Below are 25,111 nucleotides of genomic sequence, written 5' to 3' on the forward strand. Positions count from 1 at the left end.
TTGCCCTTCACCTGTTGTTGAGAAGTAGTAGAAGAGGACGGATGATGATCTGCTGGTGCTACAGCTATGTCACAATGTCAGACCGCACGGAAAACCTCCGCAGTGTGATTTAGATTTAGATCTGTGGTCACAAGCCAATAAAATTAGGATGTAGGATAGGAATGTTGGTGCCAGGATTGTGAAAGACTAATGTACACGAGTCTGCCAGGACTGCATTAAAGCTGCACTTATTCCATATCGGTGTTGGTTTAAAATGAACCAAATAAAATATAACTGTTCTTCAAGGAATGAATTAAAAGAACTGTATCTTTTCCTTTCTTTTTTTTGTGGTTTTCACCAGTATTTTAATTTGAATTTCTAGACCACAAACAGAAAATCCATCTATAAATGCCAGTCGCGTGTCCGTCTGTTTATCACATAACTGTCCAACGCAATAGAATGTTTAATTAAGACAACAGCGTTCCTCACTAAATTGATGTCATTGGTTAAACCTGTATTTTAAAAAACTGTATTTTTTGTACAAGTTGAACCCATGTGACATCAGGATTTATCTTCTACCGCTTTATCCTCCACATGAAAGCTGGTGTCACACCCTGGACAGGTCGCCAGTCGATCGCATTGACACTATGCAGTCAATTTAGAGTGTCCAATTTGCCTAATCCCCAAATCTGCATGTTTTTGGACTGTGGGAGAAAACCGGAGAACCTGGAGAAAACCCACACACACACACACACGGGGAGAACATGCAAACTCCATGCAGAAACCTGGTGTAAGAGGCCATAGTAAAGCCCCAGTCCAGAATAAACGTGGGGTTAAAGCAGCCTATGGTAGATTATACCCCAGGAATGAATTAGCCTAGGCCAGACTATACCCCTCTTGTATTTACACAATAATTACTTTATTGTTCTATTGGGGTTTCAGCTGTGTCATGTAAGGTAAGTGAGAAAGCTAACGGATTTAAATGTTGAAAATAGACCACAACCCTGAACACAGATAAAACGGCTAAAATACAGATTATTCCAGGGTAAATACATGTTCCTGTTCCCGTTTATAAATATTAGTGAGTGAATATACTGTGTAAGGTATAATCTAGCATAGGCCGCTTTAATCCCAGGTTTATTCTGGACTGGGGGTATACTATGGCCTGTTACACTGGGTCTTGCTAACCATTACACCAACCTTGTGGCCCCTCAAGTCACATCATTCCATTCAAATTCAAGGATCACAGACGGGGCATAAAGTCATATTTTGAATTAGCAAGGCCACTCTTACAGGGAGATCAATAAACAGCCTGGACACTCAAGATGTGCTTTTCATGCTGAGCAAAGACATTCCTCGTGGAAAGCACCTGATGATCTAGAAAGGATATATTTCTCAGTATGACAATAAGCCCAAGCACACTGCTAATGTAGTGAAATCTACATATATATATATGTATATACATATATATATATATATATATATATATATATATATATATATATGTATATTTGGAGAACTGCTTTGGAAAACTGCTGATAAAATACTGACAAGTCCTCAGACACATAACAACCCACGCTCATATCAAAGAGCATCGACTAAGATGGATCAAAGATTCCCGAACCTTGAAAAGTTTTTAAACTTGTGGAAACAAAGAGCAAAATGCTTGGTACGCGACGCTTGGGCTGAGCAACAAGGCCACACATTTTCTTTTATGAAAAACAAAATGCATCAGATCAATAATGTAGTGATAAATACTGGCGTGGCAGGAGCAGCAGGAGGAGAGAGCAAAACTGAAACACCTAGAAGTACAACAGCACAACAGAAGTACGTGTAAGAAAATAATCAACAGAGAGAAGAGAGCGGGGAGTACAGAGATGAAATACGCCAGGGAGGGCCGGGATAATTGAACAAGAAGTAAAACCAACTAAAACAAGACATGAGCAAGGCTACACAATGACACCAAAAGAAAAGCTGATAGAACACACAGGAAGAACAAAGAAAAAACATACATGATAATGAAAGTCAAAATAGGAACTATATGTTACTATATGTCCAAATCACCTGAAGTAACCCTGGGGGGTCAAGAAATGACGCTGCAGTTTAGTGGATGATATCAGGAGAAGGATTTACCAGTACAACTGACTTGAGATGAGGGGAGTGTCTCACACTGTCAGAGACAAACTGAGTGTGAGGACTCATGGAGGAAAAAGCCCAGAGGTCAAACTACAGCAGAAGAAGTGTCAGGCTGGCGTTTCAGTCAGCCTGGAGAGATAAAGATGAGCTAAACTCTGGCTCTCAGCCTACTCCTATTTCCTGCCTACAGCAGGGGTCTGCAACCTTTAGAAAGAAAAGGGCCCTTGTTGTCCCCTCTCCAGCCAAAGAAAATCAAGATAATATTACATGTAAAGTTTTTTTTATTTAAAACACTTTTATTTATCACCTCAAACTCTAAATAAGAAAATTATTCAAAGGTACAAGGAGCCACTGCACAGGTGGCCGAAGAGAGCCATAGGTTGCAGACCCCTGGCCTACAGTTATAATGCCTCCCAACACCACAACACAACACCCCCATGTTTGAGCTCAGTGATGTTTTAATCCATTATATACAGAGGCTATAAGAATGTGCGTCTATATAGTGTGTCTTATCTCCCTTTTTTTCAGTTCAACCAATGCAATCTGATGAAAAAGAATCTGTATAACGGTATAAACACACCTGAGTACTCAAAATGTCTAAAATCGTATGGGATTTGTGAAATGTAAATGTGTTTTGAAAGTAATACTGGGAGTGTGACTATATCTCGTTCAGCGGGTTTCACAATCGTGCCCGAGGACACGACTGATATGGCTGGACCGTCAAGCTTTTCAGGTTTTTTGAAATTGTAGTGGTTTGAGTTGGGCTCACACTTCCCCTGTCACAGCTTCGGCACAAGCAGACCTGGAATGCATCCAGAGACGACCACGGAGACAAATAAGAGTTAGTAGCACTGAAGTATGTACAATTTTATTCTTTGCAGGTAATGTTGGGGGTGAGTCGCTCATTCATACGTTTATTTAATTGCAATTTGATTGTCTCGCGTATTTGTTTATCTCTTTGTTTAGTCTGATAGCTTTTGGTACCAGATTGGGTTTGAATGAATGAAACATGTAAACAGTCTCGTGATCAATGACTCGCTTACTAAATAGAACCTCAACTATTTTGACAGTCGATTAAAACACGATTTCTGATTGTTTCAGCTTCTTAAATGTGAATATTTTCTTCATTTCTTTGCTCCGTATAACGAAAAAAGAAATCATTAGAACTGAATCATTTTGGTTTGTAAACAAAAACAAGACATTCGAGAACATCATCATCATCTCCAGGTTTGACAAACACTGACCAAACGATTAGTCTTCAGACGATTAGTATGTTAGTTGCAGCTCTCATTTGATAGGATCCAGGAAGTCGATATGGAAGTCTCCACAAATAGAGGTTGTTTTGTGTTTCTCTAACCATTTGAGGGACGGGGTTCTAACAGTACTTCCACTTTGTTCTTGTTCAACAGCAACGGCTGACGCGACATAAATCCAGTCGCCATGAAACTATCTGGTCAACTCCTGAGGCTGTGCACACATGGACTATTTGTGTCCATTTGTTTCATCGTGTTGTTCTCTTATGCAACAGACATGTCAATGAAGGTCAAAGGTAAAGTGTGTGTGTGTGTGTGTGTGTCTAATAATTCATAATAATTCATCTAATATTTGAGGAACAGAGGTGTAAAGTAATGATTTACATTTACTCACGTTACTGTAATTGAGCAGGTTTTTGTGTCATTTTTTTTATTTGTAATTTGTAATTTGACTTAAGTATGTTTTTATGGAAGTACTGTACTTGACTACATTTTAAATCACATCGGTTACAGAGTAAAAATATGTCGGCCTGAATTCAAAATAATTATTATAATAATAATAATAATGATAATTTACGCACCAGAAACTTTGGTTGTGAGGACAGGTGAACTGGCGCTTATTAAGGTCCCTGAGTGGGTGAGAAAGTTAGAGCATTTGTGACCTTTGACCCATGTTAACTTATACATTATGTTTTTACATATTTTGATTTGTCAGCACTTTAATTTGCAAAGGTTCGCCTTTAATTAAAAGCAATTCATGTGAGATTTGTGTCCCCTTGTCCTTTTTGCATGACACAAGAAAGAACCCCAACCTTGATAAAAAGGTAACTAAACAACTTTCACTCGAAATTTTAAACAAGCGACTTTTTTTACTTTAACTTGAGTACATTTTACTTTTATTACTTGAGTAGAATATTTCTATCGTCTTTCTACCTCTGCTGAGGAACTGGTAACGCTTTGTGTAGACTGTCCAAATGAACCATGAATTAAACTATAATAATACATAATACAAGATTATGTTGGAATCGTCATCAGGTGTCAGACATAGACAAAAAGAGAAGACCAGCCAGTGTGTGTGTGTGTGTGTGTGTGTGTGTGTGTGTGTGTGTGTGTGTGTGTTCCTGTGAATTAAATTGAATTATTTATTGTGCTCACTTAAAGCACAGTTAATACAGCACTGACATTACGTTATTCTTGTTTTTCACTTGTCATCACAGCAAGGAGGATGCATCAGAGGCAGGAGGAGAGGAGGCAGCAGATTAACAAAACATGCAACTCTAACAAGCAGAGATTTTTTGAGGAACCAAATCCTGACTTGCTGAACCACTTACTCGTGGACGATGAACACTGTCTCATCTACTGTTACGTCCCCAAGGTGATACACACACACACATACAGTGCCTCGAATAAGATCAGTTGCCTAAAAGGTGGGGTAGGAGATTATTTTCTGGAGCATTTATTTCTGTATTGATTAAAATCCTCTTCACACCCTGATTGTAACCAAAAAAAAACATACAAAAAACCACTGGCACATGTAAGCCACAGAAATCGGTAGAACAATTGGAGTCCTTCCATTAATGTGTACATTTGTCAAACACTTGAACACTTTACTGGTAAAGTCCAGGCTCACGGCACCACATCCTGGCTGTTGACCCTGAGTCTTGTTTCTTTCTACAGGTGGCGTGTTCCAACTTGAAGAAAATCATGGTTACACTGAAAAGCGGTCCACCATATGGCGACCCCAGTATATTAACTACCACGGTCCACGACTCCCAAAATCTCACTTTCCTAAAGGACCTCCCAAAACATGAGATCACGGTTAGTCCATTCAATGACCTCACGGTCAGTCGGCTGTGTCCCCTTAGCTATAAGTCAGTCATATTTTTTTTTTTTATTTGTAATTTAACTTTTATTTAAGTATGTTTTTATGGAAGTACCTTACTACATTTTAAATCACATCTGTTACCGAGTAAATAAATGTTGGCCTGAATATATATAATTTACGTACTGGAAACTTTGTCATTGAATGACCAGGACAGGTGAATGACGAGGACAGATGAATGACCAGGACAGTTGAGAGATGAGGAGAGGTAATGATGAGGACAGGTGAAGGACGAGGACAGGAGAATGACCGGGACAGGTGAATGACCGGGACCGATGAATGACCAGGACAGTTGAGAGATAAGGAGAGGTAATGATGAGGACAGGTGAAGGACGACGACAGGTGAAGGACAAGGACAGGTGAAAGACGAGGAGAAGTGAATGATGAGGACAGGTGAGAGATGAGGACAGGGGAAAGATGAGGAGAAGTGAATGATGAGGACAGTTGAAGGACGAGGACAGGTGAAGGACAAGGACAGGTGAAAGACGAGGAGAAGTGAATGATGAGGACAGGTGAAAGATGAGGACAGGTGAATGATATGGACAGGTGAACGACAAAGACAGGTGAATGACGAGGACAGGTGAATGATGAGGACAGGTGAAAGATGAGGACAGGTGAATGACGAGGACAGGTGAACGACGAGGCTAATTAAGACCTATTATTACTCCACAGGTCGAGCTGGACTCCCATTGTCTGTTTATGTGTTTTAATTTGCTCTGTACGTTTTAAGTGTTTTATGATTTTATGCTTTCTCTTCTTACTGATTTTATTTAATTCTGTAGAGAAGTCTGGTCAACCAATAAATCATGTCATGTCATGCGAGTCATGTGTTCTCTTTCGTTGACGACAGGCAAAGCTAAAGCACTACACCAAGTTCGTGTTTGTCCGGGACCCGTTTGTCCGCCTCATCTCTGCCTACAGAAACAAGATTGAAGTACCTCAGGGCTACTTTTATGGGCGGTATGGCCGAAATATTCTGCGTCTCTATGGCAACCAATCTAATCCACCCGCGGACTTTGAGCTGGCACGTGCATCAAAGCTGAAGGTCTCATTCGACAACTTTATTCAATACCTGCTGGACCCACAGACTGAGGGAAAGTCTGATGATGAACACTGGAAACAGATGAACAAAGTGTGCTTCCCCTGCCACATACAGTAAGAGCATGTTTGTCAGCAAAAAAAAAGTGCTTAGTTCTCTTGTTTGTACATAATCCTCTCTGGTTCATATGAAGTGTTTGAAAGGTTTTCATTCATAATAAAATGTTTGTTCTAAATGTGGGACACGCAGCGACGCAAGTTAAACGTATAATTTTTGTTATTAGCTTGAGTTGGTTCGTCTAAGTCAGGGGCGTCACACTCAATTACAGGTGCGGTCAGAATTAAAAACGGCATCGAGGGCCAGATGAGGTAAAAAAAAGAACATTTTTGATTCTGGGACACTAAAACTAATAAATAACTCAACTAAAACTAACCACTTACAACAAATGAAAACAAATAAAAACTAGCAAAGCTGCTCTAAAAACTAATTTAAACTAACTCATTTTAAAAACAAAAATCCAAAACTAATGACTTAATGACTTAATTGTCACTTCCACCACTTGGTTGACTGCTTTTTATTATTTTCTACTTCTCAGATATGATTTCATTGGACACCAGGAAGACATGAACGAGGATTCTGAAGATCTGCTGGAAATGTTAAAGCTGAAGAATGAAATTCGGGTGCCCCAGTCCCCTGTAATCCGGACTAGCTATGAGTCTTTGGCGCAGTGGTACACAACGTTGCCTCTGAGTACCAGGAGGAAACTGTACAAGCGCTACGAGATGGACTTTGAGCTCTTTGGCTACAGTCGGCCGGATGGACTGTTGGAAAGTTAAAACAAGGTCATCGGTTCATCTCGGAGGACAACTCGTGTGTCAGCAAATAAAAATTTAAAGCTCGATTTTATGATGTTTCAACTCTAAAAATGTTTTGAGTCCACGTGTCTCTCTCTTTAGTCTGCAAACCTCTGCAGTGTGTTGTTTAAATTACGGGTTAATCCACTAACGCCCAATCTGTTCTGGCTGCTTTTCAAGATTTGATTTGATATGTGAAGATAAATGCGTAGTTTTAATCAAAGGTTTAACAATTAACCCTTCGTGTTCACGCGGCACGGATCTGTGCTGCAACTCCTTATATGGACATCCTGGAGAGTGTGTGTTTATCGGTCACATATTCAGGCTGTTGAGTCAAATTTAAGATTAATTTCAAATCGCATTTTTAGTAGCAAAAAGTAGCAATAATTGTGCAGAAGTCACAAAATATACAATTTTTCTTCTCTTTACGTTCATAAAAACGAGCCAAGTGAACTTTGAACTGTGGCTTATTTTCCAAATTTCATAAATTCCATACAATCTTAAACATTTTGAGTACTTTTTGCTCATATATATTTAGTATAGTATATAAAAAAGGATATAAGACGCTCTATATTACACATTTGTATAGCCTCTGTATATATACTGTACGTTTTAACAGACATGTAAAAAAAAACAAGCAGCCGAAATGCTCAGTGTTCTAAGGGTTAAAAGAAGATGCAACACACAGCTCCACACAATGTCGTATTGAGAAAGAAGACACCCAGTCATTTCTCTTTGTATGTACAGTTGACATTTATAGAGCTAATACAAAACCACTGCGGTACTAATCATTTATAAAACTAAACAACAACAACAACAACAACAACAACATAAATAGTTCAGAATTCTGATCAGTAAAAAATATCCTCCCTCCTCCTGACGTCAGAGCTGAAGCCAAGGCAGAGAGTAACAAGGATGAATGAATGAATGAATGAATGAATGAATGATCGATCGATCCATCAACGGAAGTTCATTCACAGTAGTGATATATGATAGTTTGGAGTCAGTGTCGTGTTTGGTCGGGCTTATAGTAAATATAAAACAATGAACAAATTCTTAGAGATATTAGATACTTGTTTTCACTGTTGAACACACGTGTCGAGCCTGTGAGTAAGGAAACAGGAACTTGGAGCGGCCTGTTCTTTATTAATGGCTATTTCATTGTCTCATTATGGTTTAAACGCAGCTGACTGAGTTACAGTCCATACGTGATTGAACGAACAAAAGATTCGGGCTCTTCCTTCCAAGATCATTACTATATTGTAAAAAATACTAGATATAAACATAAAACATCATCCCTGCACACATCCAAACAAGAGAGGAGAACTTTGGATGAATTACTAATGTTTTCTGTCTGGGAAACTGGTGCGTATGTTGATGCTCCGGCTGGATCACAACAATGACTGACTGTTACCAACACACACAGACACACACAGACACACTAAACTTGGCTCCTGGTCGACAGATTATCTTAACGAGACACGTTTCAGCCTCTGCTTCATACTCATTTCTGTTTTCTGACAACAGAAACTACGACATCACGCTGTACGTGATAATAATGAGATCAATGTTGTTTCTGCAGCTCTTTTTTTTGTGGTGAAAATGAAGTTGTAGCTTGTTGTCTGAATCACTATGATTCAAAATACTCAACAACAATCCAATGCTTTTTTTTCTGTCAATACCTTTCTAACTTTACTTGAGTGTCACAGTTTTCTTTGTGCTGAGGGGAATGATAAACCCACAGTTCTACTTATATTTGTCATGTCTGCTGCTGCTACACAAGAACGTCCAAATATGGGTGAGTCTTAAGTTGTGTTTCCACCACAGGAACTATGGGCTCTCAATGGGAGTTCACAGTAAATATTGTACTTTCTGAAAATGTTTTAGGAACATTTGGGTGGTTTTGGAGGTACACAGTGTTTGCTGTGGCTCGCATTATTGCCTCACAGCAGGAAGGTCACTGGTTTGTATCCTGCTTCGACTGGGGGGCCTTTGTTTTCGTAGATGGCGTTGAATATCGCGGACCCGCGTATACCATCGGGTGTCGGTACAAGTCTGGACGCATTCCTACTAAAAGAAGAAGAGAACAATGCTACAGTTCCCTCGGACACGGCCGCTTCACAGATTAGAGATTTAAGACTAGGGTCCAGATCTTCTGTGGTCAGCTGTAGGGGACTGGAGTTGAAGACTTATGAGGTTTCTTCAGTCTGCTAATGTGCAGGTGTTGGACTTCCCTGTTGTTGCTCTGTGTGTGTCAATGTTGATCCTTTTAGGAAGAACGCTCAACACGGCATTGTTCAATTTAACTCTTGAGACGGGTTTCAGCCTCAGAGGCTCAATATCTGAGGGACTGAGGAAGCCGCCTTTCGCCCTGTGTCAGCTGGGATTGGCTCCAAGGCCCCACGGCCGTCATGTGGTACAAGGACAACGTGGTAGAAAATGAATGAACGATTAATCACCTGAACCAGTTTATAAAATCTCCTTTCATCATAATCCCAGCAGTTTGGGTGTTTTTAATAAGCGTTGCCACTGGATCTCATTTCTTAAGATGTGAATCTACTTCATGTTTAACTGTTGTTGTCATTTGTCCCGACACAGTTAAATAACACTTACTTTCATCACTTAATAATAACATAAGGGTTCTGTGTCACAGCAGCATTGTTGTGCTGTTCTCAGACTCTTTCCTCCATAAATGAAGAATATTTTGAGTCAAATTTGTGGTAAACAATAGCGATATGACTCGAGCTGATATGATTAATCGATTAATAATCGATTACTAAATTAATCGACAACTATTTTATTAATGGATTTATCGGTTTGAAGCTATTTTCATGATTAAAACAAGATTTCCGATTGTTTAAGCTTCTTAATTGTGAATATCTTCTTCATTTCTTTGCTCTGGATAACAAAGAAATCATCAGAAAACATTTGAGAACCTCATCATTTCCAGGTTTGACGAATGTTTGACAAGGTTTTCTGATATTTTATGGACCAAACGATTCATCGAGAAAATAATCGACAGATTAATCGATTATGAAAATAATCGTTAGTTGCAACTCTAGATATGACGGGCGTTGTATGTATAGTGTTTTGCATTACTGCCACCTGGTGGATTGAGATGTAACAGCTCGCTGTGGCCCAGGGACGTTCAGGTCAGTATCCCATGATCTCTGACTGTGGTGGAAAAACAAGCAAACAATGTCCTGCACGAGCCCTTTAGTGCCTTTTAAAGAAGTTCCTGGGACTTAAAAAGTTCCGGATTCTTTTAGTGGAAATGCGGTTTTATAGTGAAAGGAATGTTGTTATGTTCTGAGTGCAAGTAAGGTGTGTGTGTGTGTGTGTGTGTGTGTGTTTTTATCAACACATTTATATTTGATCATTAACATGGTCAACAACTGGTTGAAATCAGAAACGCGGTGTTGCTTCCAGTTGCAGATATTTGGGGATGCTTCCAGAGCAACAGTGTGTGTGTGTGTGTGTCATGGGATCTGGAGCTGCAGTTCCTCCTCCTCGTCGTCCACGTCACTGGTGAGACTGTCTGGGTTTTCAGGACTGAAACGAGTCGATCGCATCTTCCCAAACAACCCTGGACTCTGCTGCTGCCGCCGCAGTCTGATGGAGAGATAGAGAGGGGGGGGGGGGGATAATCTTAAGGTCAGGGGGTTTCAAACTAAAATGTCCTGGGGGATAATGAGCATCTCCAACAGGTTTGAAAAAACAGAACAAAACAAAACAGTTCTGTAGGGGTGAGAAATAAAAAAAAACAATATTCATGGAGATATTTCAGGTAATGAGTGTTCATTTTAATACTGATCAATACATACTTTATGATTAAAAAGACATTTATAATCCATACATGAATGAATGAAAATGACACGTGTAATAAACATAAAACAATGATAATGTTGAATGTAAATCCATTAAATGATGTGATAAATCACTGACCTGATGGGGAATCACTGCCCTGCGTGTTTTAGATGACACAAGACACAAGTTCTAGCTTTTTGCAGTAAATAATATATTTTGTTGAACAAATAACTAACACCAGTGAGAGAAATGAACAAACTATAGGGATTTGTTTTTATGACTAGACACATATCAGTTTGTTAATATTAATCATTCAAATTCAAGCCTTTTGAAAATCATTTGTGGGGTCCCACAGGGTTCAGTTCTTGGACCATTGCTGTTCATTTTGTATATTAATGTTCATTTTCATTCAAATTCTGGATACAGTAAAGAGAGAATTGTAGACAATAAAACAGTAGTTTGTTGCTCATAAATGATCTCTTTGTAAAGAAAATGCATTGCATTTGGATATCATGCATCAAAGCTAATTTAGAATTGATGAAACAGAAAAAGCTCCGATTGAATTAATGAATCAGAAATCACTGATTGCAATATACCATTCACTAGTTGCAACATAAATGATTTACTGTGTAGAAGTTTGAGGAAACACAAAATAACCCAAATACAAACCTACCTTCTTATTCTTAAGTATATAATATGCAAGGGGTGGGCCACATGAAATCGAATGGGGCTGCAAGAGACCTCTTACCTTATTGATTAATGTGTGCCTATATGGTAAATATTCTATGTATGCAATCAATTCATACACAAGTGTAACCATAGATGAGGAGCTGCTGCTCAAAAGTCTCAAAAAATGTTCTCACAATCCTAGATTTTCCATCTAGAGTTTGTCCTCGCAACCACAGAGAGCGACGGAAACACACGGAGCACCAGCATCAAGTCAAGCTGTCGCTAAAAGCCGAAAAGCTTTTAAACTACATCCATAACCAGAACACACCATATTTATGTCAGTCTCTGAAGCGGTTACCATGCCAACACACCTGTCACTCCTCCCACAGAGCCAAGCAACAACAGGGCTCCCTGTTACTATGGTGACCTGTGAGTCGGAGCTCAGCAATTGGTCGTTGGGAGCAACAAGCGTGTAGAGAATATGTACAGGGAGGGGCAGAGACACTGTGGGAGGGGCAGAGACACTGTGGGAGGGGCAGCAGGAAACTGCAATGCCAGTGAAAATATTTTGTGTTGCATTTTATTATTATTCTATTTTGCTATTTTGAAAATTAAAGAAATAAAAAGCAATCATGCACAGGATGATGAGGTGTTGACATGACATACTTAAATGTGCACTTTAAAGTTTTATTCTGAAGTTTACAACTTCATATTGAACCTTACCTTGACTGTAAGTGTTCCAGTTGTACCTGCAGGTTTTCAGTCTGCTCCACCTGCTCATCCAGAGACCTCTGCAGCTTCCTGGTCTGGTTATGAGACTCATCCAACTACACACACACACACACACACACACACACACACACACACACACACACACACACACACACACACACACACACACACACACACACACACACACACACACACACACACACACACACACACACACACACACACACACACACACACACACACACACAAAAAGAAAGAAGCTCATTTGTAATGTACCCTCCTTACTTAAAGGCAGGTTTGAAGATCATTTTCTGGAGCTCTTTTTTTTTTACTGTATTGCTTAAAATCCTCTTCACAACATGATTGTAACAAATAAATCAATGCATTTGTCATAAATAAATGTTGGTAAAGCAACAGCATGGAGGTCAGTGAGTGTTTCTGACGCGTGCGGCCATGTCCTTACCTCGTCCTCGGCTTGTCCCAACTCCTTCTTGAGCTCCTCCACCCTCAGTCGCAGCTTTTTGACTTCCGCCTCGTGACTCTCCACTCGCCGGTTGGCGTGGGTGAGCTCCGCCGTCTTCTCCTGAAACTGCTTCTTCACCTTGGCGTGGATGTGGCGGAGATCGGCCAGCTCCTGAGGACACCGCACATGGACAAGTCAGCTTCCAAGTTCATGTTTCCTCATTTATTCATTTAATGCGTCGAATTCAGGTGTTTTTTCACATCATTAGAGTCCCTGTTGGAGTAATGGTCAGGCTTCCCAACACTTTTGTCCATAGCATATCATTTTCTTAACACACTGTTTAGTTAAAGCTTCTGTTTGTAGTTCTTAAATCACTGTTGGGGCAGATGTATAGATATTTGTGAGCCTCTTTATTTATGGTGGATGTAGAAAACGCGCAGGTTATTGCGTCATCGATGCACGACACTGCAGATGGCGGTGCGCACATGAGACAGCGTGGATTCTCTACTGGAGCCTGTCGAGACCTGACGTAACCACACAGGACAGGTTGGGCCAGGTTAAAGGAACATTTCTGAAATTCTTCACAGAGACAGAAACATAACCGAAAGTACATGAAAATATCAATCCAAAAACTTGAATAACAGCAGGACAGAGAGAATAACCTTGGCTGAAGTCACATGTTTTGCTTCCATGACCAGGAGACGATTATCCACACCAGTATGTGTGTCTTCAACTTCCTCCACTCTCTACTGTTTTAACGCAGCTCCCCCCCTGCAGAGCCCTCGTCCTTCTTCTCTAGTTGAGACGATTTTGAGGGACAATGAGGCTTTTTGGGTTCGCTAATGCTCGGTATTTTCTAGAACTCTCTGCTGGACAACATTAACAGAGTTTGCAGCAAAGAATGGATATTTCAACTGTGAATAAAGTGGCTCCATCGGCCAGCGTTTCACTTCAACATGTCACCTTAATCCCTGATGGTCACTTTATGACTTCAAATAATACCTTTCGTACATATAGCCCCTTTAAAAGGCTGTAGAAGGAGGCAGAAGGAGGCACCGACACAATAAGAGTACTAAAAAGTGAATAATGACCTCTAAATGGAAAAGTCTGAATGCTACCACTTGGCCGTGTTCCAAACTGTTTCAAAAAGTTGTTTTGTTTTTTCTTTCGCTCTAATTCTAAGTGAATGTGGTCATGGTTCTGTTTGACCCAACAAAGAGCTCTTCTCCACAGGTTTGCCTTCAAAGAATGCACTTGGAGCTAATGGGCGTTATCAATAATGCACCATTGTCACTCACTGCACTTTCATGTTCAGCACTTTGATGGCATGGATTCACCTCCCTCTCAACCGTCTCACACTTAGTCGCTCCCCAGACAGCGCAGCTTCCAAGAAGCTTTTCTGAATTTATATGGCAATAGAAAACAGATCTACAGGAACCATAAAAGCCGAGCCAGGAACAAGGCATGGGTGATGCCCTTTACCTTTCTATTTATATCTGCATTTTCAGCATTAATATCTATTATATGTATTATTCTTTCAGGTCAACAAATTAAGTCGGTCGATATTTAGACGCTAATGCAGGCTAACGTTTTACGATTTGAAAGGAATATAAAACGTGAAGCTCATTTTTTAGATATATGCAATCCGGATAACGTTCAGAGAATTAGGGTTACAACATTCACGCCAGAGAATGAGTACAATTTACGGTTGTGTTTTTATCAATAGTTTAAACCAGGGGCCTCAAACTCAAAACGAACCTGGGGCCAGTGAACTTATCTGGTCAGGAGGGGCCAGGTCAAGTGAAAAAAAGTCCAACAATTGGGGAAAAATTAACAGTTTAGAGATTAGAAAGTAAAAGTGCTTGTTTTGATATATACAGTAGTTCACGCAAAATGAATCTGTAAGTGACAAAAACAGAATTAAAAACATTAAATCTAAATATACATGCAGACAATTGTAATTAAAAGTCTAGACAAGCTTATATATTATCAAATGTTGAATTTTATCATTTCAGTTTGAGACCCCTGGTTTAAACCATCATTTAAAGCAGGGGTCTCAAACTCTTCTCTGGATTCTCAGGTTTCCTCCCACAGACAAAGTGAGTGGTTGTTCGTCTCTGTGTGTCCCTGTGATGGACTGGCCATGTGTTCGGGGTGTGACCCCGCCTATTGCCCTATGTCAGCTGAGAGTGGCACAGCCTCATGTGGAGGATAAAGCGGTAGAAAATGGATGGATGAATGAGTCTCAAGCTCAAATGACCTGGGGGCATATATATATATATGCTGTACATATGATATTTCACAACGATGAATAGTTTGCAATATAAACATATTTATGAAGCAAAATGTTGCAGAAATAACTCATAACTTGATATTAAGTGGCGTGCCGCATGGAATTGATTGCGGGGCTGCGAGTTTGAGACCTCGGATTTAATGTATGATCTACTTTTGCTGACAGGAGGTCACTAAATATCCACTTTCTCCTGAATATATTTTTTATTTTATTTTATTTTGCTATGATGAGCCTCTCACACGCACACACACACACACACACACACACACTTATACACCAAAAGCAATGGAGCGTCAAGGCAATGGCCTGGAAACGAAGACAATCAATGCATTCAGAGAAGGACTCAAACGTCAACGTGGAGATAAGTGGACTAACAGATCCACAGGGGACTCATGTCCAGTGAGTTAAATGTTTCTCTTTCTCCCACAAGATTTTCTTTTTAATGCAAATGTAAACACCAGGTAAAGTGTAATAGGAAATACGTAATTTTGATGTGCTTTGGCCAGGAGATGATTTTGCTAATGCAGCCGCTTGAACTCGACACTTGATGTAGTGCTGGCTGCCGTCTCTGGTGTGTAATCTGTGAGACAAAAGGTGTGATAAATGAAGCAGCTCTCTCTCCACTGCAGGCCTCAAAGCAAGCATTCAGGCCAGAAGCCACAGTTTCCCCTGCACTTTCATTATTAGAAGACAACTTCGACGCCGTGTAATGAATGAAGAGGGGAGAGAAAGAGAGGGAGAGAGGGGGGGAGGAGAAGAAGAAGAAAAATGGTAGCAGTGGGAGAGCGTAACCATGTGTGTGTCTCTCCTACTGTCAGTTCGATGTTTCTCCTTGACTAGAGAGACCCTGACGTCTGCCACTACATCTGTTCCACTAAAACAAAGACACACTCTTTCACACACACACACACTAATATTAGTTTAATAAATGTTCTCCATGACTCCGTCACACGCTGTTCTCACATGCAAACACTACCTACCCCGACTTCCTGAAGCCTTACAGACAAATGACTTAAGTCTTTCAATGTAACTCTGGTTCTTATCAGTCAATAGTAAAAAATTATCTCTTTTTTTTATTCATTAACATTTTTTTTTATAGAAGAAATTACTATTGTGGTGGATATTTTTTTTATTAAAGTATCACCCCCATGTGGTGATGCGTGGCATATTATGTAATGATGTTTTCATCTAAGTCAGCACGCTAAGTTCCTTTGTCGCTGAACAACAAAGCTGTTGTTACAGTTGAAAAACAGAAGACTAAAAAAGGTGTAGCTCATGCGCCCGGTGTGTGCTGAGAACCAGCCCGAGACAAAAACGCTCGTTCTCAGTTGAAATATGTTTGCCAACAAAGACACACACACAAAAACCAGATTGCTTTTAGTCCACAAGAGCTGCTGGTCTTCTCCCGCCTCATTTGGTACGTTTGTGTCAGTTACGGAGATATAAATTGAAGATTTAAATCATTTGAACTTACTGACAGAAGCAACAGAGGATCGACTCCTGTGAGCGGTCATATAGAACTGCTGATTTTCTCTATGGAGTGAGATAAAGGTGGACTTTTCTCCCAAACATGGTGAACATGACGCCGTGTTCATCTCCCTCAACTTCCATCCCTTTACCCGAATCATCCTCTTACCTCTGAGCTAACTCACCCTGAGAGTTTCCTGTGTGTGTGTGTGTGTTGCTAATTGCAACATTAAATAAACCCTGAAAGCCTCATAAATAACCCCACGGGGCAAATGGTAATGGAGCCATTTACATTAACAAACAATAACACACACATATTGTCCTTGCTAGTACTGTCAGAAGAAAGAGAGACCACCACACACACACACACACAAACTCGTTTTTATGTCTTAGTGAGCACACATAATGCATTCCTTAGCCCCTTACCCTAAACTTAACCATCACAACTAAGTGCCTAACCTAAACCTGAACCCTAACCACACACACACACTTGTCCAAAATCTGTCATTTCTGTCATTAGTAATTCAAGAAAATGTTGCACGATGGTTGGTGGGTGAAAGAAAGCAGAATTGTATACTTTGTGTGCGTATGTGTTTGTGTGTTTGAGCCAAGACAGAGGGAAAGATTGATCGTGCTCCGTGTGTAGCGTTAAAACCACGGTATTGATCCGGACAGAGAATGAGAAACAGGACAAGCGATTAAGACACTGGATGCACACTTGGTTGATTGATAGCAGACTCGTCTTCAACTGCAGCCAGGGTTTTTTAGGCATCACTATGCCACTACACAGATTGATCCTCACTGTCACACAAACACACACACACACAGCTGTTAAAAAATAAACAAAATCTGTCCATTTCTATTTCATTGTTTTCATGTCTGTGTCGACTATGTCAAGAAGATGAAGGTTTTTAATCAAATTGGACGCGTTCTTTCATAACTTAAAGGTTGTTCTTTTTCTCTTCTTCTCTTTCCTCTCTTTGTAAGTGTGATGTTTAGTTAGTTTATCTGATGAACTGGTTTCTGGGCATGTGACACCTACTGCCTCACTCTATGTGAGGGTCTGAGGACATAGGGTGACTGTAAAGCCCTTCAAGGCTAATTGTGTTAGTGATGTTATAAATAAAATTGACTGGACTTAGCTTTTGCTAGAAACATAAACACAGTGAAAGCACTGGGATGTCTGAGAGTAGACCCGCCCACCTTGTTTCTTTCAAACAGCTCGCTCTGAATGGCCTTCAGATCTGTGTCGAGCGCAGAGGCAGCCTGCCGACGCTTCTTAGCCAGTTGCTCCTCCAGGTCTTCGACTTGCGCACGCAGCTTCTTGTTGTCCCTCTCCAAGGCCAGTTTCTCTGTTTCGAGGCGCTCTCTGCGCCCCCACTCTGCAGCATTCTCCACCTGCAGCCTCTCCATCTGAGGGAGAGACGGAGAGAGGGGAAGAGACTGTTAGTGCGGTCCCTCAGACACCCTCAGTGATGAACACAACTACACAGTTAACCTCTTAAAGGCTCGGTTTCGGGTTTGTTATAGTTCTTTAGCAATTTAATAAAAAAACTCACATCATAAACTGTACACCCGCCATAATATTTCATCAGCATTTACATAAAGGACACACATTTGCCAAATGAGGCAGGAGTAAAAGCAACAACTCATCAGTCCCAGGGTGCTAAAAATTTTGATTTTCTCAATGGACTTTGGTACAGGAGTGTATGTGGTTTACAAACTTCAGGTTCCATTCAGAAAAAAGCTGTCTAATAATCAAATACACACTGGGTCATTGTTTTGTGGAGTGGCTAATGTTTGTGTTTCTTTTCCCTGACAGTCATGTTTTCAGTGAGAGCAAGCATATGCGTCCCAGGCAGGGTTCTTGGCAGAGGCAGCACGCTGGAATCATACTTGGCAAAATTAGTGGCGTCAATGAGTCAGAGCCTCATACAACCACACACTGAACCGTCCCCTGAACTACTGCTTTCTCTGCTCTCCTCACCTCGGCTCGCAGTTCAGCTAGTTTTTTGTCCATGCTGGTGCGCGCTCCCAGCTCGTCCTCCAGGTCTTCAGATATGCGGCCGAGTTCATCCTGGTGCATTTCCTTCAGCAGATTGACCTGGAACGTGAGGAAGACAAAAAAAAGAGAGTTTGTCACCATGATCTTCACCAGTGTTTAGTCGAGCTGAAGTGACACAACCCACGGAAAGTACTACTGGGTTAAGTCTTTATTTATTTATTTCACATATAACAAAGGGAAATAAAAGATGCATTATAAGTTTGATTAGAAAGAAGCACTCATGTTATATAACATAGTGACAAGTCTTTGTGTAATTATGTAGTGAGGATCTCTGGGAACATATGAAGTGAAAACCAAGAAGCTTGCAGTTCTAAAATGACTGAAAAGACACAGGCTGCCCCTGGTGGCGTTTCAGAATAAACCACTAGGACCACAGCGAGAAAGCATTTTCAAGTCTCTCACATGACATACTAAAAAAAATTTCTATTCATCTTGAACCCAATAATGGAAATTCAACTCCATGTCAAATACTGATTCATACAGATGAACAGGACAACTATTAACCTTCATTTGTATTTAAAATGAAGGACACAGGTTTTTGTTTTTATCAAAAACATGAGCATGTTTTCATTCCAGCACCAAAGCTCTCTCTCTCTCTCTCTCTCTCTCTCTCTCCCTCTCCCTCTCTCTCCCTCTCCCTCTCCCTCTCTCTCCCTCTCCCTCTCTCTCTCTCTCTCTCCCTCTCTCTCTCTCCAGAGATCGTCCACTGAGGCCGTTTGTGAGAATACAAATGTCCGCAGGAGTTGGTATTGACATTTTCGGGACAGCCAGCTTCCTGGTCTAGTTTCCAGAAAATATCCAAAGGGAGCTCAAGTGGATAATTCACAGTGAGTGTTCCGCCTCCTGCATGGTCAGGCCAGACGCCAGCTCCTCACCTGAAGGCGCGGGAAATGTTCCCGTTGTAATCATTCGTCCTGGGTGAACTACACACTCCAGACAATGTTGGGCTTTTATCTTTTAGGTTGTTTATTATATATTATCATCATTATTATATACTCTTTTTTTTATTATTTCTGTTTTGCTTTTTATTACTGAATGTTGTGACTTTGCTTTGTTTCACTCCTTAAGTGTCCTGTTTTTTTGCTTTGTATCTTGATGTTAAAAGAGCTACATCAATAAATGATTATTATTATTATTATTATTTTTCTAGCCTCAGAAAAGACACGAGGCTGATGTTGACGTATCTAGAACACACAAACACCTCTGCCTGTGGTTATTGAATCTCCACGTCTCCCTGCTCTGAACACTCAGCACTTGACCCTTGACCCTTGCGTTCATCTTCGCCTCCTCAATGCCTCCTTTTCTTCACAGTGCTCATTATCACCATCCACACATCAATTCCTTTGCTGGTTTTTATCAAAACTGATCTTGTTATCCTGCAGGCCCTTTCATTATCGCGCCTCTTTACAGGGCTGGACTGCCCCCAAGTGGAGAACCTCTGCCAAAACAATTTCTGTCACTCCAGGTCTTCAGTCTTAACCCTTCAGTGTGGGTAATGAGACAATCGTAGCGACAGAGACAAAAGAATAAGACGGATTAAAGAGTGTATATATAGTGTGTGCTATCACACTGTAAAAATATAGGGTCTAAGGAAAGAACCATTCACACTTTTACCTCAGGGCAGCTCTTGATCTTTTACCCCTGGACAGGCAATTTGAAAATTGTCCTGACCAAGACGTATCATTGCGACTACAAAAAAAGCTGCTTTAATCTCTTAAAATGGCTCAAAAAAAACACAGTGAAATCATGTAAACCTTACTTTAATGTGATAAAAAAGAATCATACATAAGATCAATATGATTGAATTGTGAAACTTGATGCAAAAATCATGTTTCCAGGTCCCTCAAGTGAAACAGTATCTCTCATTGACGATAATCCTGACGCTAGAAATTCAACAAGAAGATTCTGTCCCATCTGTAAAACATAAGTGAGTGCTGTATGAAGTCATGTGGAACAAACTGTCAGCAATGAACTCCTGGTTGCAGACCTTTCTTTGAATAAAAGTGGATGTGGTTGTGTGCAGGAGCATGTATTAGCTTTTAACATAGACAATGTTCCCTTTGAGCTATAACCAGTTTCAGATTTGTTTACGAGATGCACTCCAAATCTACAAGACCAATAAAATACAAACGAAGAGTGAATGAATGAAAACCATTTCTCTCCTCCTCCTCCACCTCCAAGCAGTGTGAGTGCTCCAGATCCCAAACACCTGTGTGTTAAAGTAAAATAGTATGTCGTCGCAGGTGTGGAGGAAGTACAGCCCATTACTCCAACACATCTGTTATTATAAACTAGGCCCTAAAAATAAACCAAGTGACAAAACCCATTACATCATTGCTACCTTTGTTCCCCGTTACCTTTCTATTCATTTTGACTTATTATAGCACTCCCTGGAATGTAAAGTGTGGAGGCCTACTGCATAAGCATAGGGACCAAACAGGCTGTCTTATTTGATGAGACAAATGTCCCAGTGGGTGAGAGTGTGAATCTCAGTGGTGTGTATTCTCAGTGATATAAACATATTGTATGAGAGTGGCAAACACATGTCTCACCTGCTTGAGGGCTTCCTGCCTGCTCTTGCTGAGCTCCTCATATTTAAGTTTCCACTGACTGAGTTCACCCTCCAGCCTCTCGATGCTCTTACTCAGAGCGTGCTTGTCTCTGGGGAAGACACAGCAGCAGCAGCACACATTAGTATTTTCTAGTACTCAGTCAAACTGCTCTGGTGCCTGAGTGGTGATTATACTAAGTCAGCAACTGGATTTTCACAGGATCTTAAAGAATCGTTGTACAGTTCCTAAGAAAAACACTTTTCTTTTGACAACTTTAATACCAGCCAGATTCTACAAACTGCCATTAATGTCCTGGGCCTGGTATTAAAAGAGTATTATTCAGGTGCAGTTGTGTGACACACTGTGACAGTGTGTCACACAACTGCCAGTGGGGACACAAGGAAAACAGATTTTAGCCACTTAACAAAAGGGTCACCTAATAAAGCCCATGTTTTTTTTAGTCTGCAATATCCATTATCATGTTTATCACTTTTTATCATTGTTAGACTGAAGCTTGTACAATTACACTTAAAAAAAAACACTTACACTTAAAAAAAACCTTACCTATTCCTTCAATAATATACATTTCAACATAAATCAGTGTCTGTGAAACACTGAACAACTGTAAGAGAGATCATCAGTGGACTATGAGTTCATGTTGTCTAAATGATTTGGATCTTAAATGTAACGTAGATGCTTTATTTTCACATCTATGAGCTGTTAGATTCAAACCACTGTCAACTGACTTCTCAGAACGCTGAGTTTCAGGTCAATACAGACAGTGGCAACATCAACCCTGTACTAGTTTGGTGAGACGGCTGCAAACAGGCTGGCGTGTGAATGAAAACACAAAAAACATTAGCCAAAAGCAGTCGGATGGACTAAATTCTCATCTTCACATGTGACACAGTTAAACACAGTTCTCTCCCTTACTCTCTCTCCTTCAGCAAGACTTTCTGGGACTCGTCCAGGCGGAGCTGCAGGACGTTGAGTTTGCCAGAGTCTTCTTCCACCGTGCTGACGTCCTCCCACAGTTGCCGGTTGCGCTCCTGTCGGCTCAGACTGCAGGATGAGCGCGAGCTGGCCACATGAACGCCTCCGCCGCTGTCGGCAGCTGGGGGCCTGGTTCGCAGGACAGACTCCAGCAGCTCCATGTCCTGTCAGAGACAGACAGAGCAAGAACTAATGAGACCAGAATACAACAATAAAACATCCTTACAAAACAAGTGCAGGGACAAAATCTTCCCTTTCACCCGTCTCCAACAAAACCACTTCATGAGATGCTTTTGTCTCTTGTGAATCAATATTTCTTTCCTTTGTCATCACCGTTTTTAGTTGCTCAAACCACGGCTGCAAATCAAACCGTTTCACCGAGTGGACCATTTAAGGTTTCTGCCAGACAGCTGTCATGGCAGCACAGCCTCAAACTCTTGGGTGGGTTCTCGAGTCATGACCAAAACATTCTCATGGTCCATTTTATTCAATGGCCTTAATAGATATTAAATTGGAAATGGAGAACATTTACTCGTGTCCACACAGTAAATCTGCCTGCTTTGGCAACAGCACAAATCCAAATGCTTTTCCCGCCCCGTATCTTTCATTACGTTTGCCAGATGTGAAACGGCGAGGTCTGCTTCCCACAGGTTCCCGTTCTTTAAGATAATCATCATGCTGCCTTTAAGACTCCTACATATGTATTAAGTTCTGTCAGTGAGCGCTGGACAGATATCTGTGGGTGAAAAATAAGACGTGATTGATGCTTAAAGAGAAACACAGCACTCTTTAGTGCTGCCTTTGTGTTAATATCAGTCATTTCTTCAGGTATGAAACGGAGCAGTTGGCAGACTGCGAGAAAAACAGTTCTTTATCTTTGTGTTTCGATTGATAAAAAAATACATCTGATTTTTATACACTTCATACACAACAAATGACGTGAAGCAAACATTCCATTTCCAAAATCTCTGCCAATGTTGATTTTTTTTAAAATTTTAAATATAATTTGTCAATTCTCTAAGGCTTTAAAAGCCAGTAGGGGATGCTGTGTGGTAAACATGTTGCTCAATAGATATACTGTGGCATCCATCAGCTGCACAGTCAGCATGGCAAAAACAATACAGTACATTGATTTTTAAAAAGACACCTAGTAAGTGTAGACAAAATAAACCTGCCACTGGCCTATTGCAATAACAGTAAAGTTCACACTTTTCATCAACTTTCATCTGAGCGACACAACATGAGAACACTTGCTTCCACTTCTTCAAGGAAATGTGCAACATGTTGCTCAACAGACGCAGCAACAGGGATCGAGTCTGACATGATGAAAATCAGATGACCCGTGGCTGTGAAACATTGCTTTAGATTATTCTGCAGCCTGTGGTTCCAGAATGTTCTGCATGCTGAATTTACTACAAAGCAGGCGTACAACATGTTTTCCAACACAGAAAAACGACGAAAAATCATGTGAAAATCATCAGGATGGCTCAGATGGAAAACTGGGAAGTGAGGGTGCTGCTGTCATTTCAAGGGTCCCCCAGCAGAGGGACCCAGCGTTTAACTGGTGGTGGTGACAACAGAGCGCAGCATCCAGCGAGCCACATGTGGAAGCACTCAATGTGTGTGAGAACCAGAACAATGGAGCGAGACAGGAAATGAGACTGTGTCGTGTGTGAGCAACAGTTTGCTTCCCGTCCAACAAGACCACCTCTGCTGCCACTGACACACACACACACACACACACTGAGAATACCACATGCCGTCATGTATGTGTGTGTGTGTGTACATGTCTTTCTTACACTGTGAGGACATCATTTTGGCTCAAACCCATTGTTGCGAGGACATTTTGACTTTATAAGGACATTCCAGCAGGTCCTCAAATATCTTACGGGCTTTTTGAGGGTTAGAATTTGGCGTTAGGGTTATAATTAGATTTAAGGTTAGACTAAGGCACTAGAGAATACATTATGTCTATGAATGACCTAACCAGTGTAGAGAGACACGTGTGTGTGTGTGTGTGTGTGAACACATAACTGCCTGTACTGTATATACGTTACCATGGTAGCCATGCCAGTGCTAGCTGAAGGTCAAGTTTGACAGGCAAAGATGCCATTTTAATCAAGGGCACTTTCATTGTGAGGTTACACGACAAAGCTCATATACACATGGGTGTGTGTTTTTATGTGTGTGTGTGTGTGTTGCAACTGCCAACAAACAGGCAGTGGTGGAGCCAAATTAGTTTCTAATGGCACTTTTCCACAACACAGTTCCCACCCACACGCGACTCTACTCGGTTTGGTATCATTACTCTGGTACCGCCTCAACGTGGGCGGAGTCAGCATAGCACAGCTGCACGGAACTGCCGCAACCTCGTTTTACACACAACACACACACACACACACACACACACACACACACACACACACAAACGAGTGACTTGTAGTTCAGTACTTGTACTGTGCATGACTCCGTCTGACACAGTCACCGAACAGAAATATGGAGGAAAAAGCTCGCCATCGCTGGCTTTCTGCAGTGCTGTCAAATATACACCAGATTTTGGAAATGTCCAAAAAAGCATGTACAGGATTTCTATCATTTCATCTCGTCATTGTTCGGTTTGATTTCCTGTGTCGGACGTCACGCTCATGACAGTCCAGAGATGACAATCTGCCAATCAGTGGCTGGTGGTCTGTCGATGTCTCATTTAGTATCGGCTCAGTTGACTTGGAACCTCGTCAGAACAGGTACTAAAAGAGTACCAGGTACTGGGAAACCCACTAATGGGAAAGCAAAAAAAAAAACAACCGAGCAGAGTCGAGCCAAGCGTCGTTAAACACACCTTATCTTTATTTGTTGAACTCCACTTCGATCGATCGCCATCAACAGTCCTTGCAATTTTGTAATGAGCATGGAGTGAACAGATGGGA

At 40.9% G+C, this 25,111-nt stretch overlaps 2 protein-coding genes across 2 annotated transcripts in view; one reads left to right on the plus strand and one right to left on the minus strand.

Annotated features, from left to right (window-relative positions):
• Positions 1-2,864: 2,864 nt before the first annotated feature.
• On the plus strand, positions 2,865-7,195 carry LOC131459683 (carbohydrate sulfotransferase 12-like). Its single transcript, XM_058629725.1, has 6 exons — positions 2,865-2,971; positions 3,525-3,664; positions 4,586-4,743; positions 5,046-5,186; positions 6,101-6,405; positions 6,885-7,195. The coding sequence occupies exons 2-6, from the start codon at positions 3,556-3,558 to the stop codon at positions 7,123-7,125; spliced, it is 954 nt and encodes a 317-aa protein (XP_058485708.1). The 5' UTR covers positions 2,865-2,971; positions 3,525-3,555; the 3' UTR covers positions 7,126-7,195.
• A 1,726-nt stretch (positions 7,196-8,921) lies between these two features.
• The window catches only part of ccdc102a (coiled-coil domain containing 102A), a 46,733-nt gene continuing 30,543 nt past the window's right edge, over positions 8,922-25,111 (minus strand). Inside the window, exons 4-10 of the mRNA XM_058629064.1 lie at positions 22,125-22,348; positions 21,192-21,300; positions 18,562-18,678; positions 17,778-17,987; positions 12,815-12,985; positions 12,343-12,446; positions 8,922-10,755 (exon numbers count right to left, since the gene is read on the minus strand). Of these exons, the coding sequence (XP_058485047.1) occupies positions 10,623-10,755; positions 12,343-12,446; positions 12,815-12,985; positions 17,778-17,987; positions 18,562-18,678; positions 21,192-21,300; positions 22,125-22,348 (1,068 nt within the window). The 3' untranslated portion in view covers positions 8,922-10,622. The remainder of the gene's footprint in view (positions 10,756-12,342; positions 12,447-12,814; positions 12,986-17,777; positions 17,988-18,561; positions 18,679-21,191; positions 21,301-22,124; positions 22,349-25,111) is intronic.

The sequence above is a fragment of the Solea solea genome, chromosome 5, assembly GCF_958295425.1.
Source record: "Solea solea chromosome 5, fSolSol10.1, whole genome shotgun sequence".
Lineage (NCBI taxonomy): Eukaryota > Metazoa > Chordata > Actinopteri > Pleuronectiformes > Soleidae > Solea > Solea solea.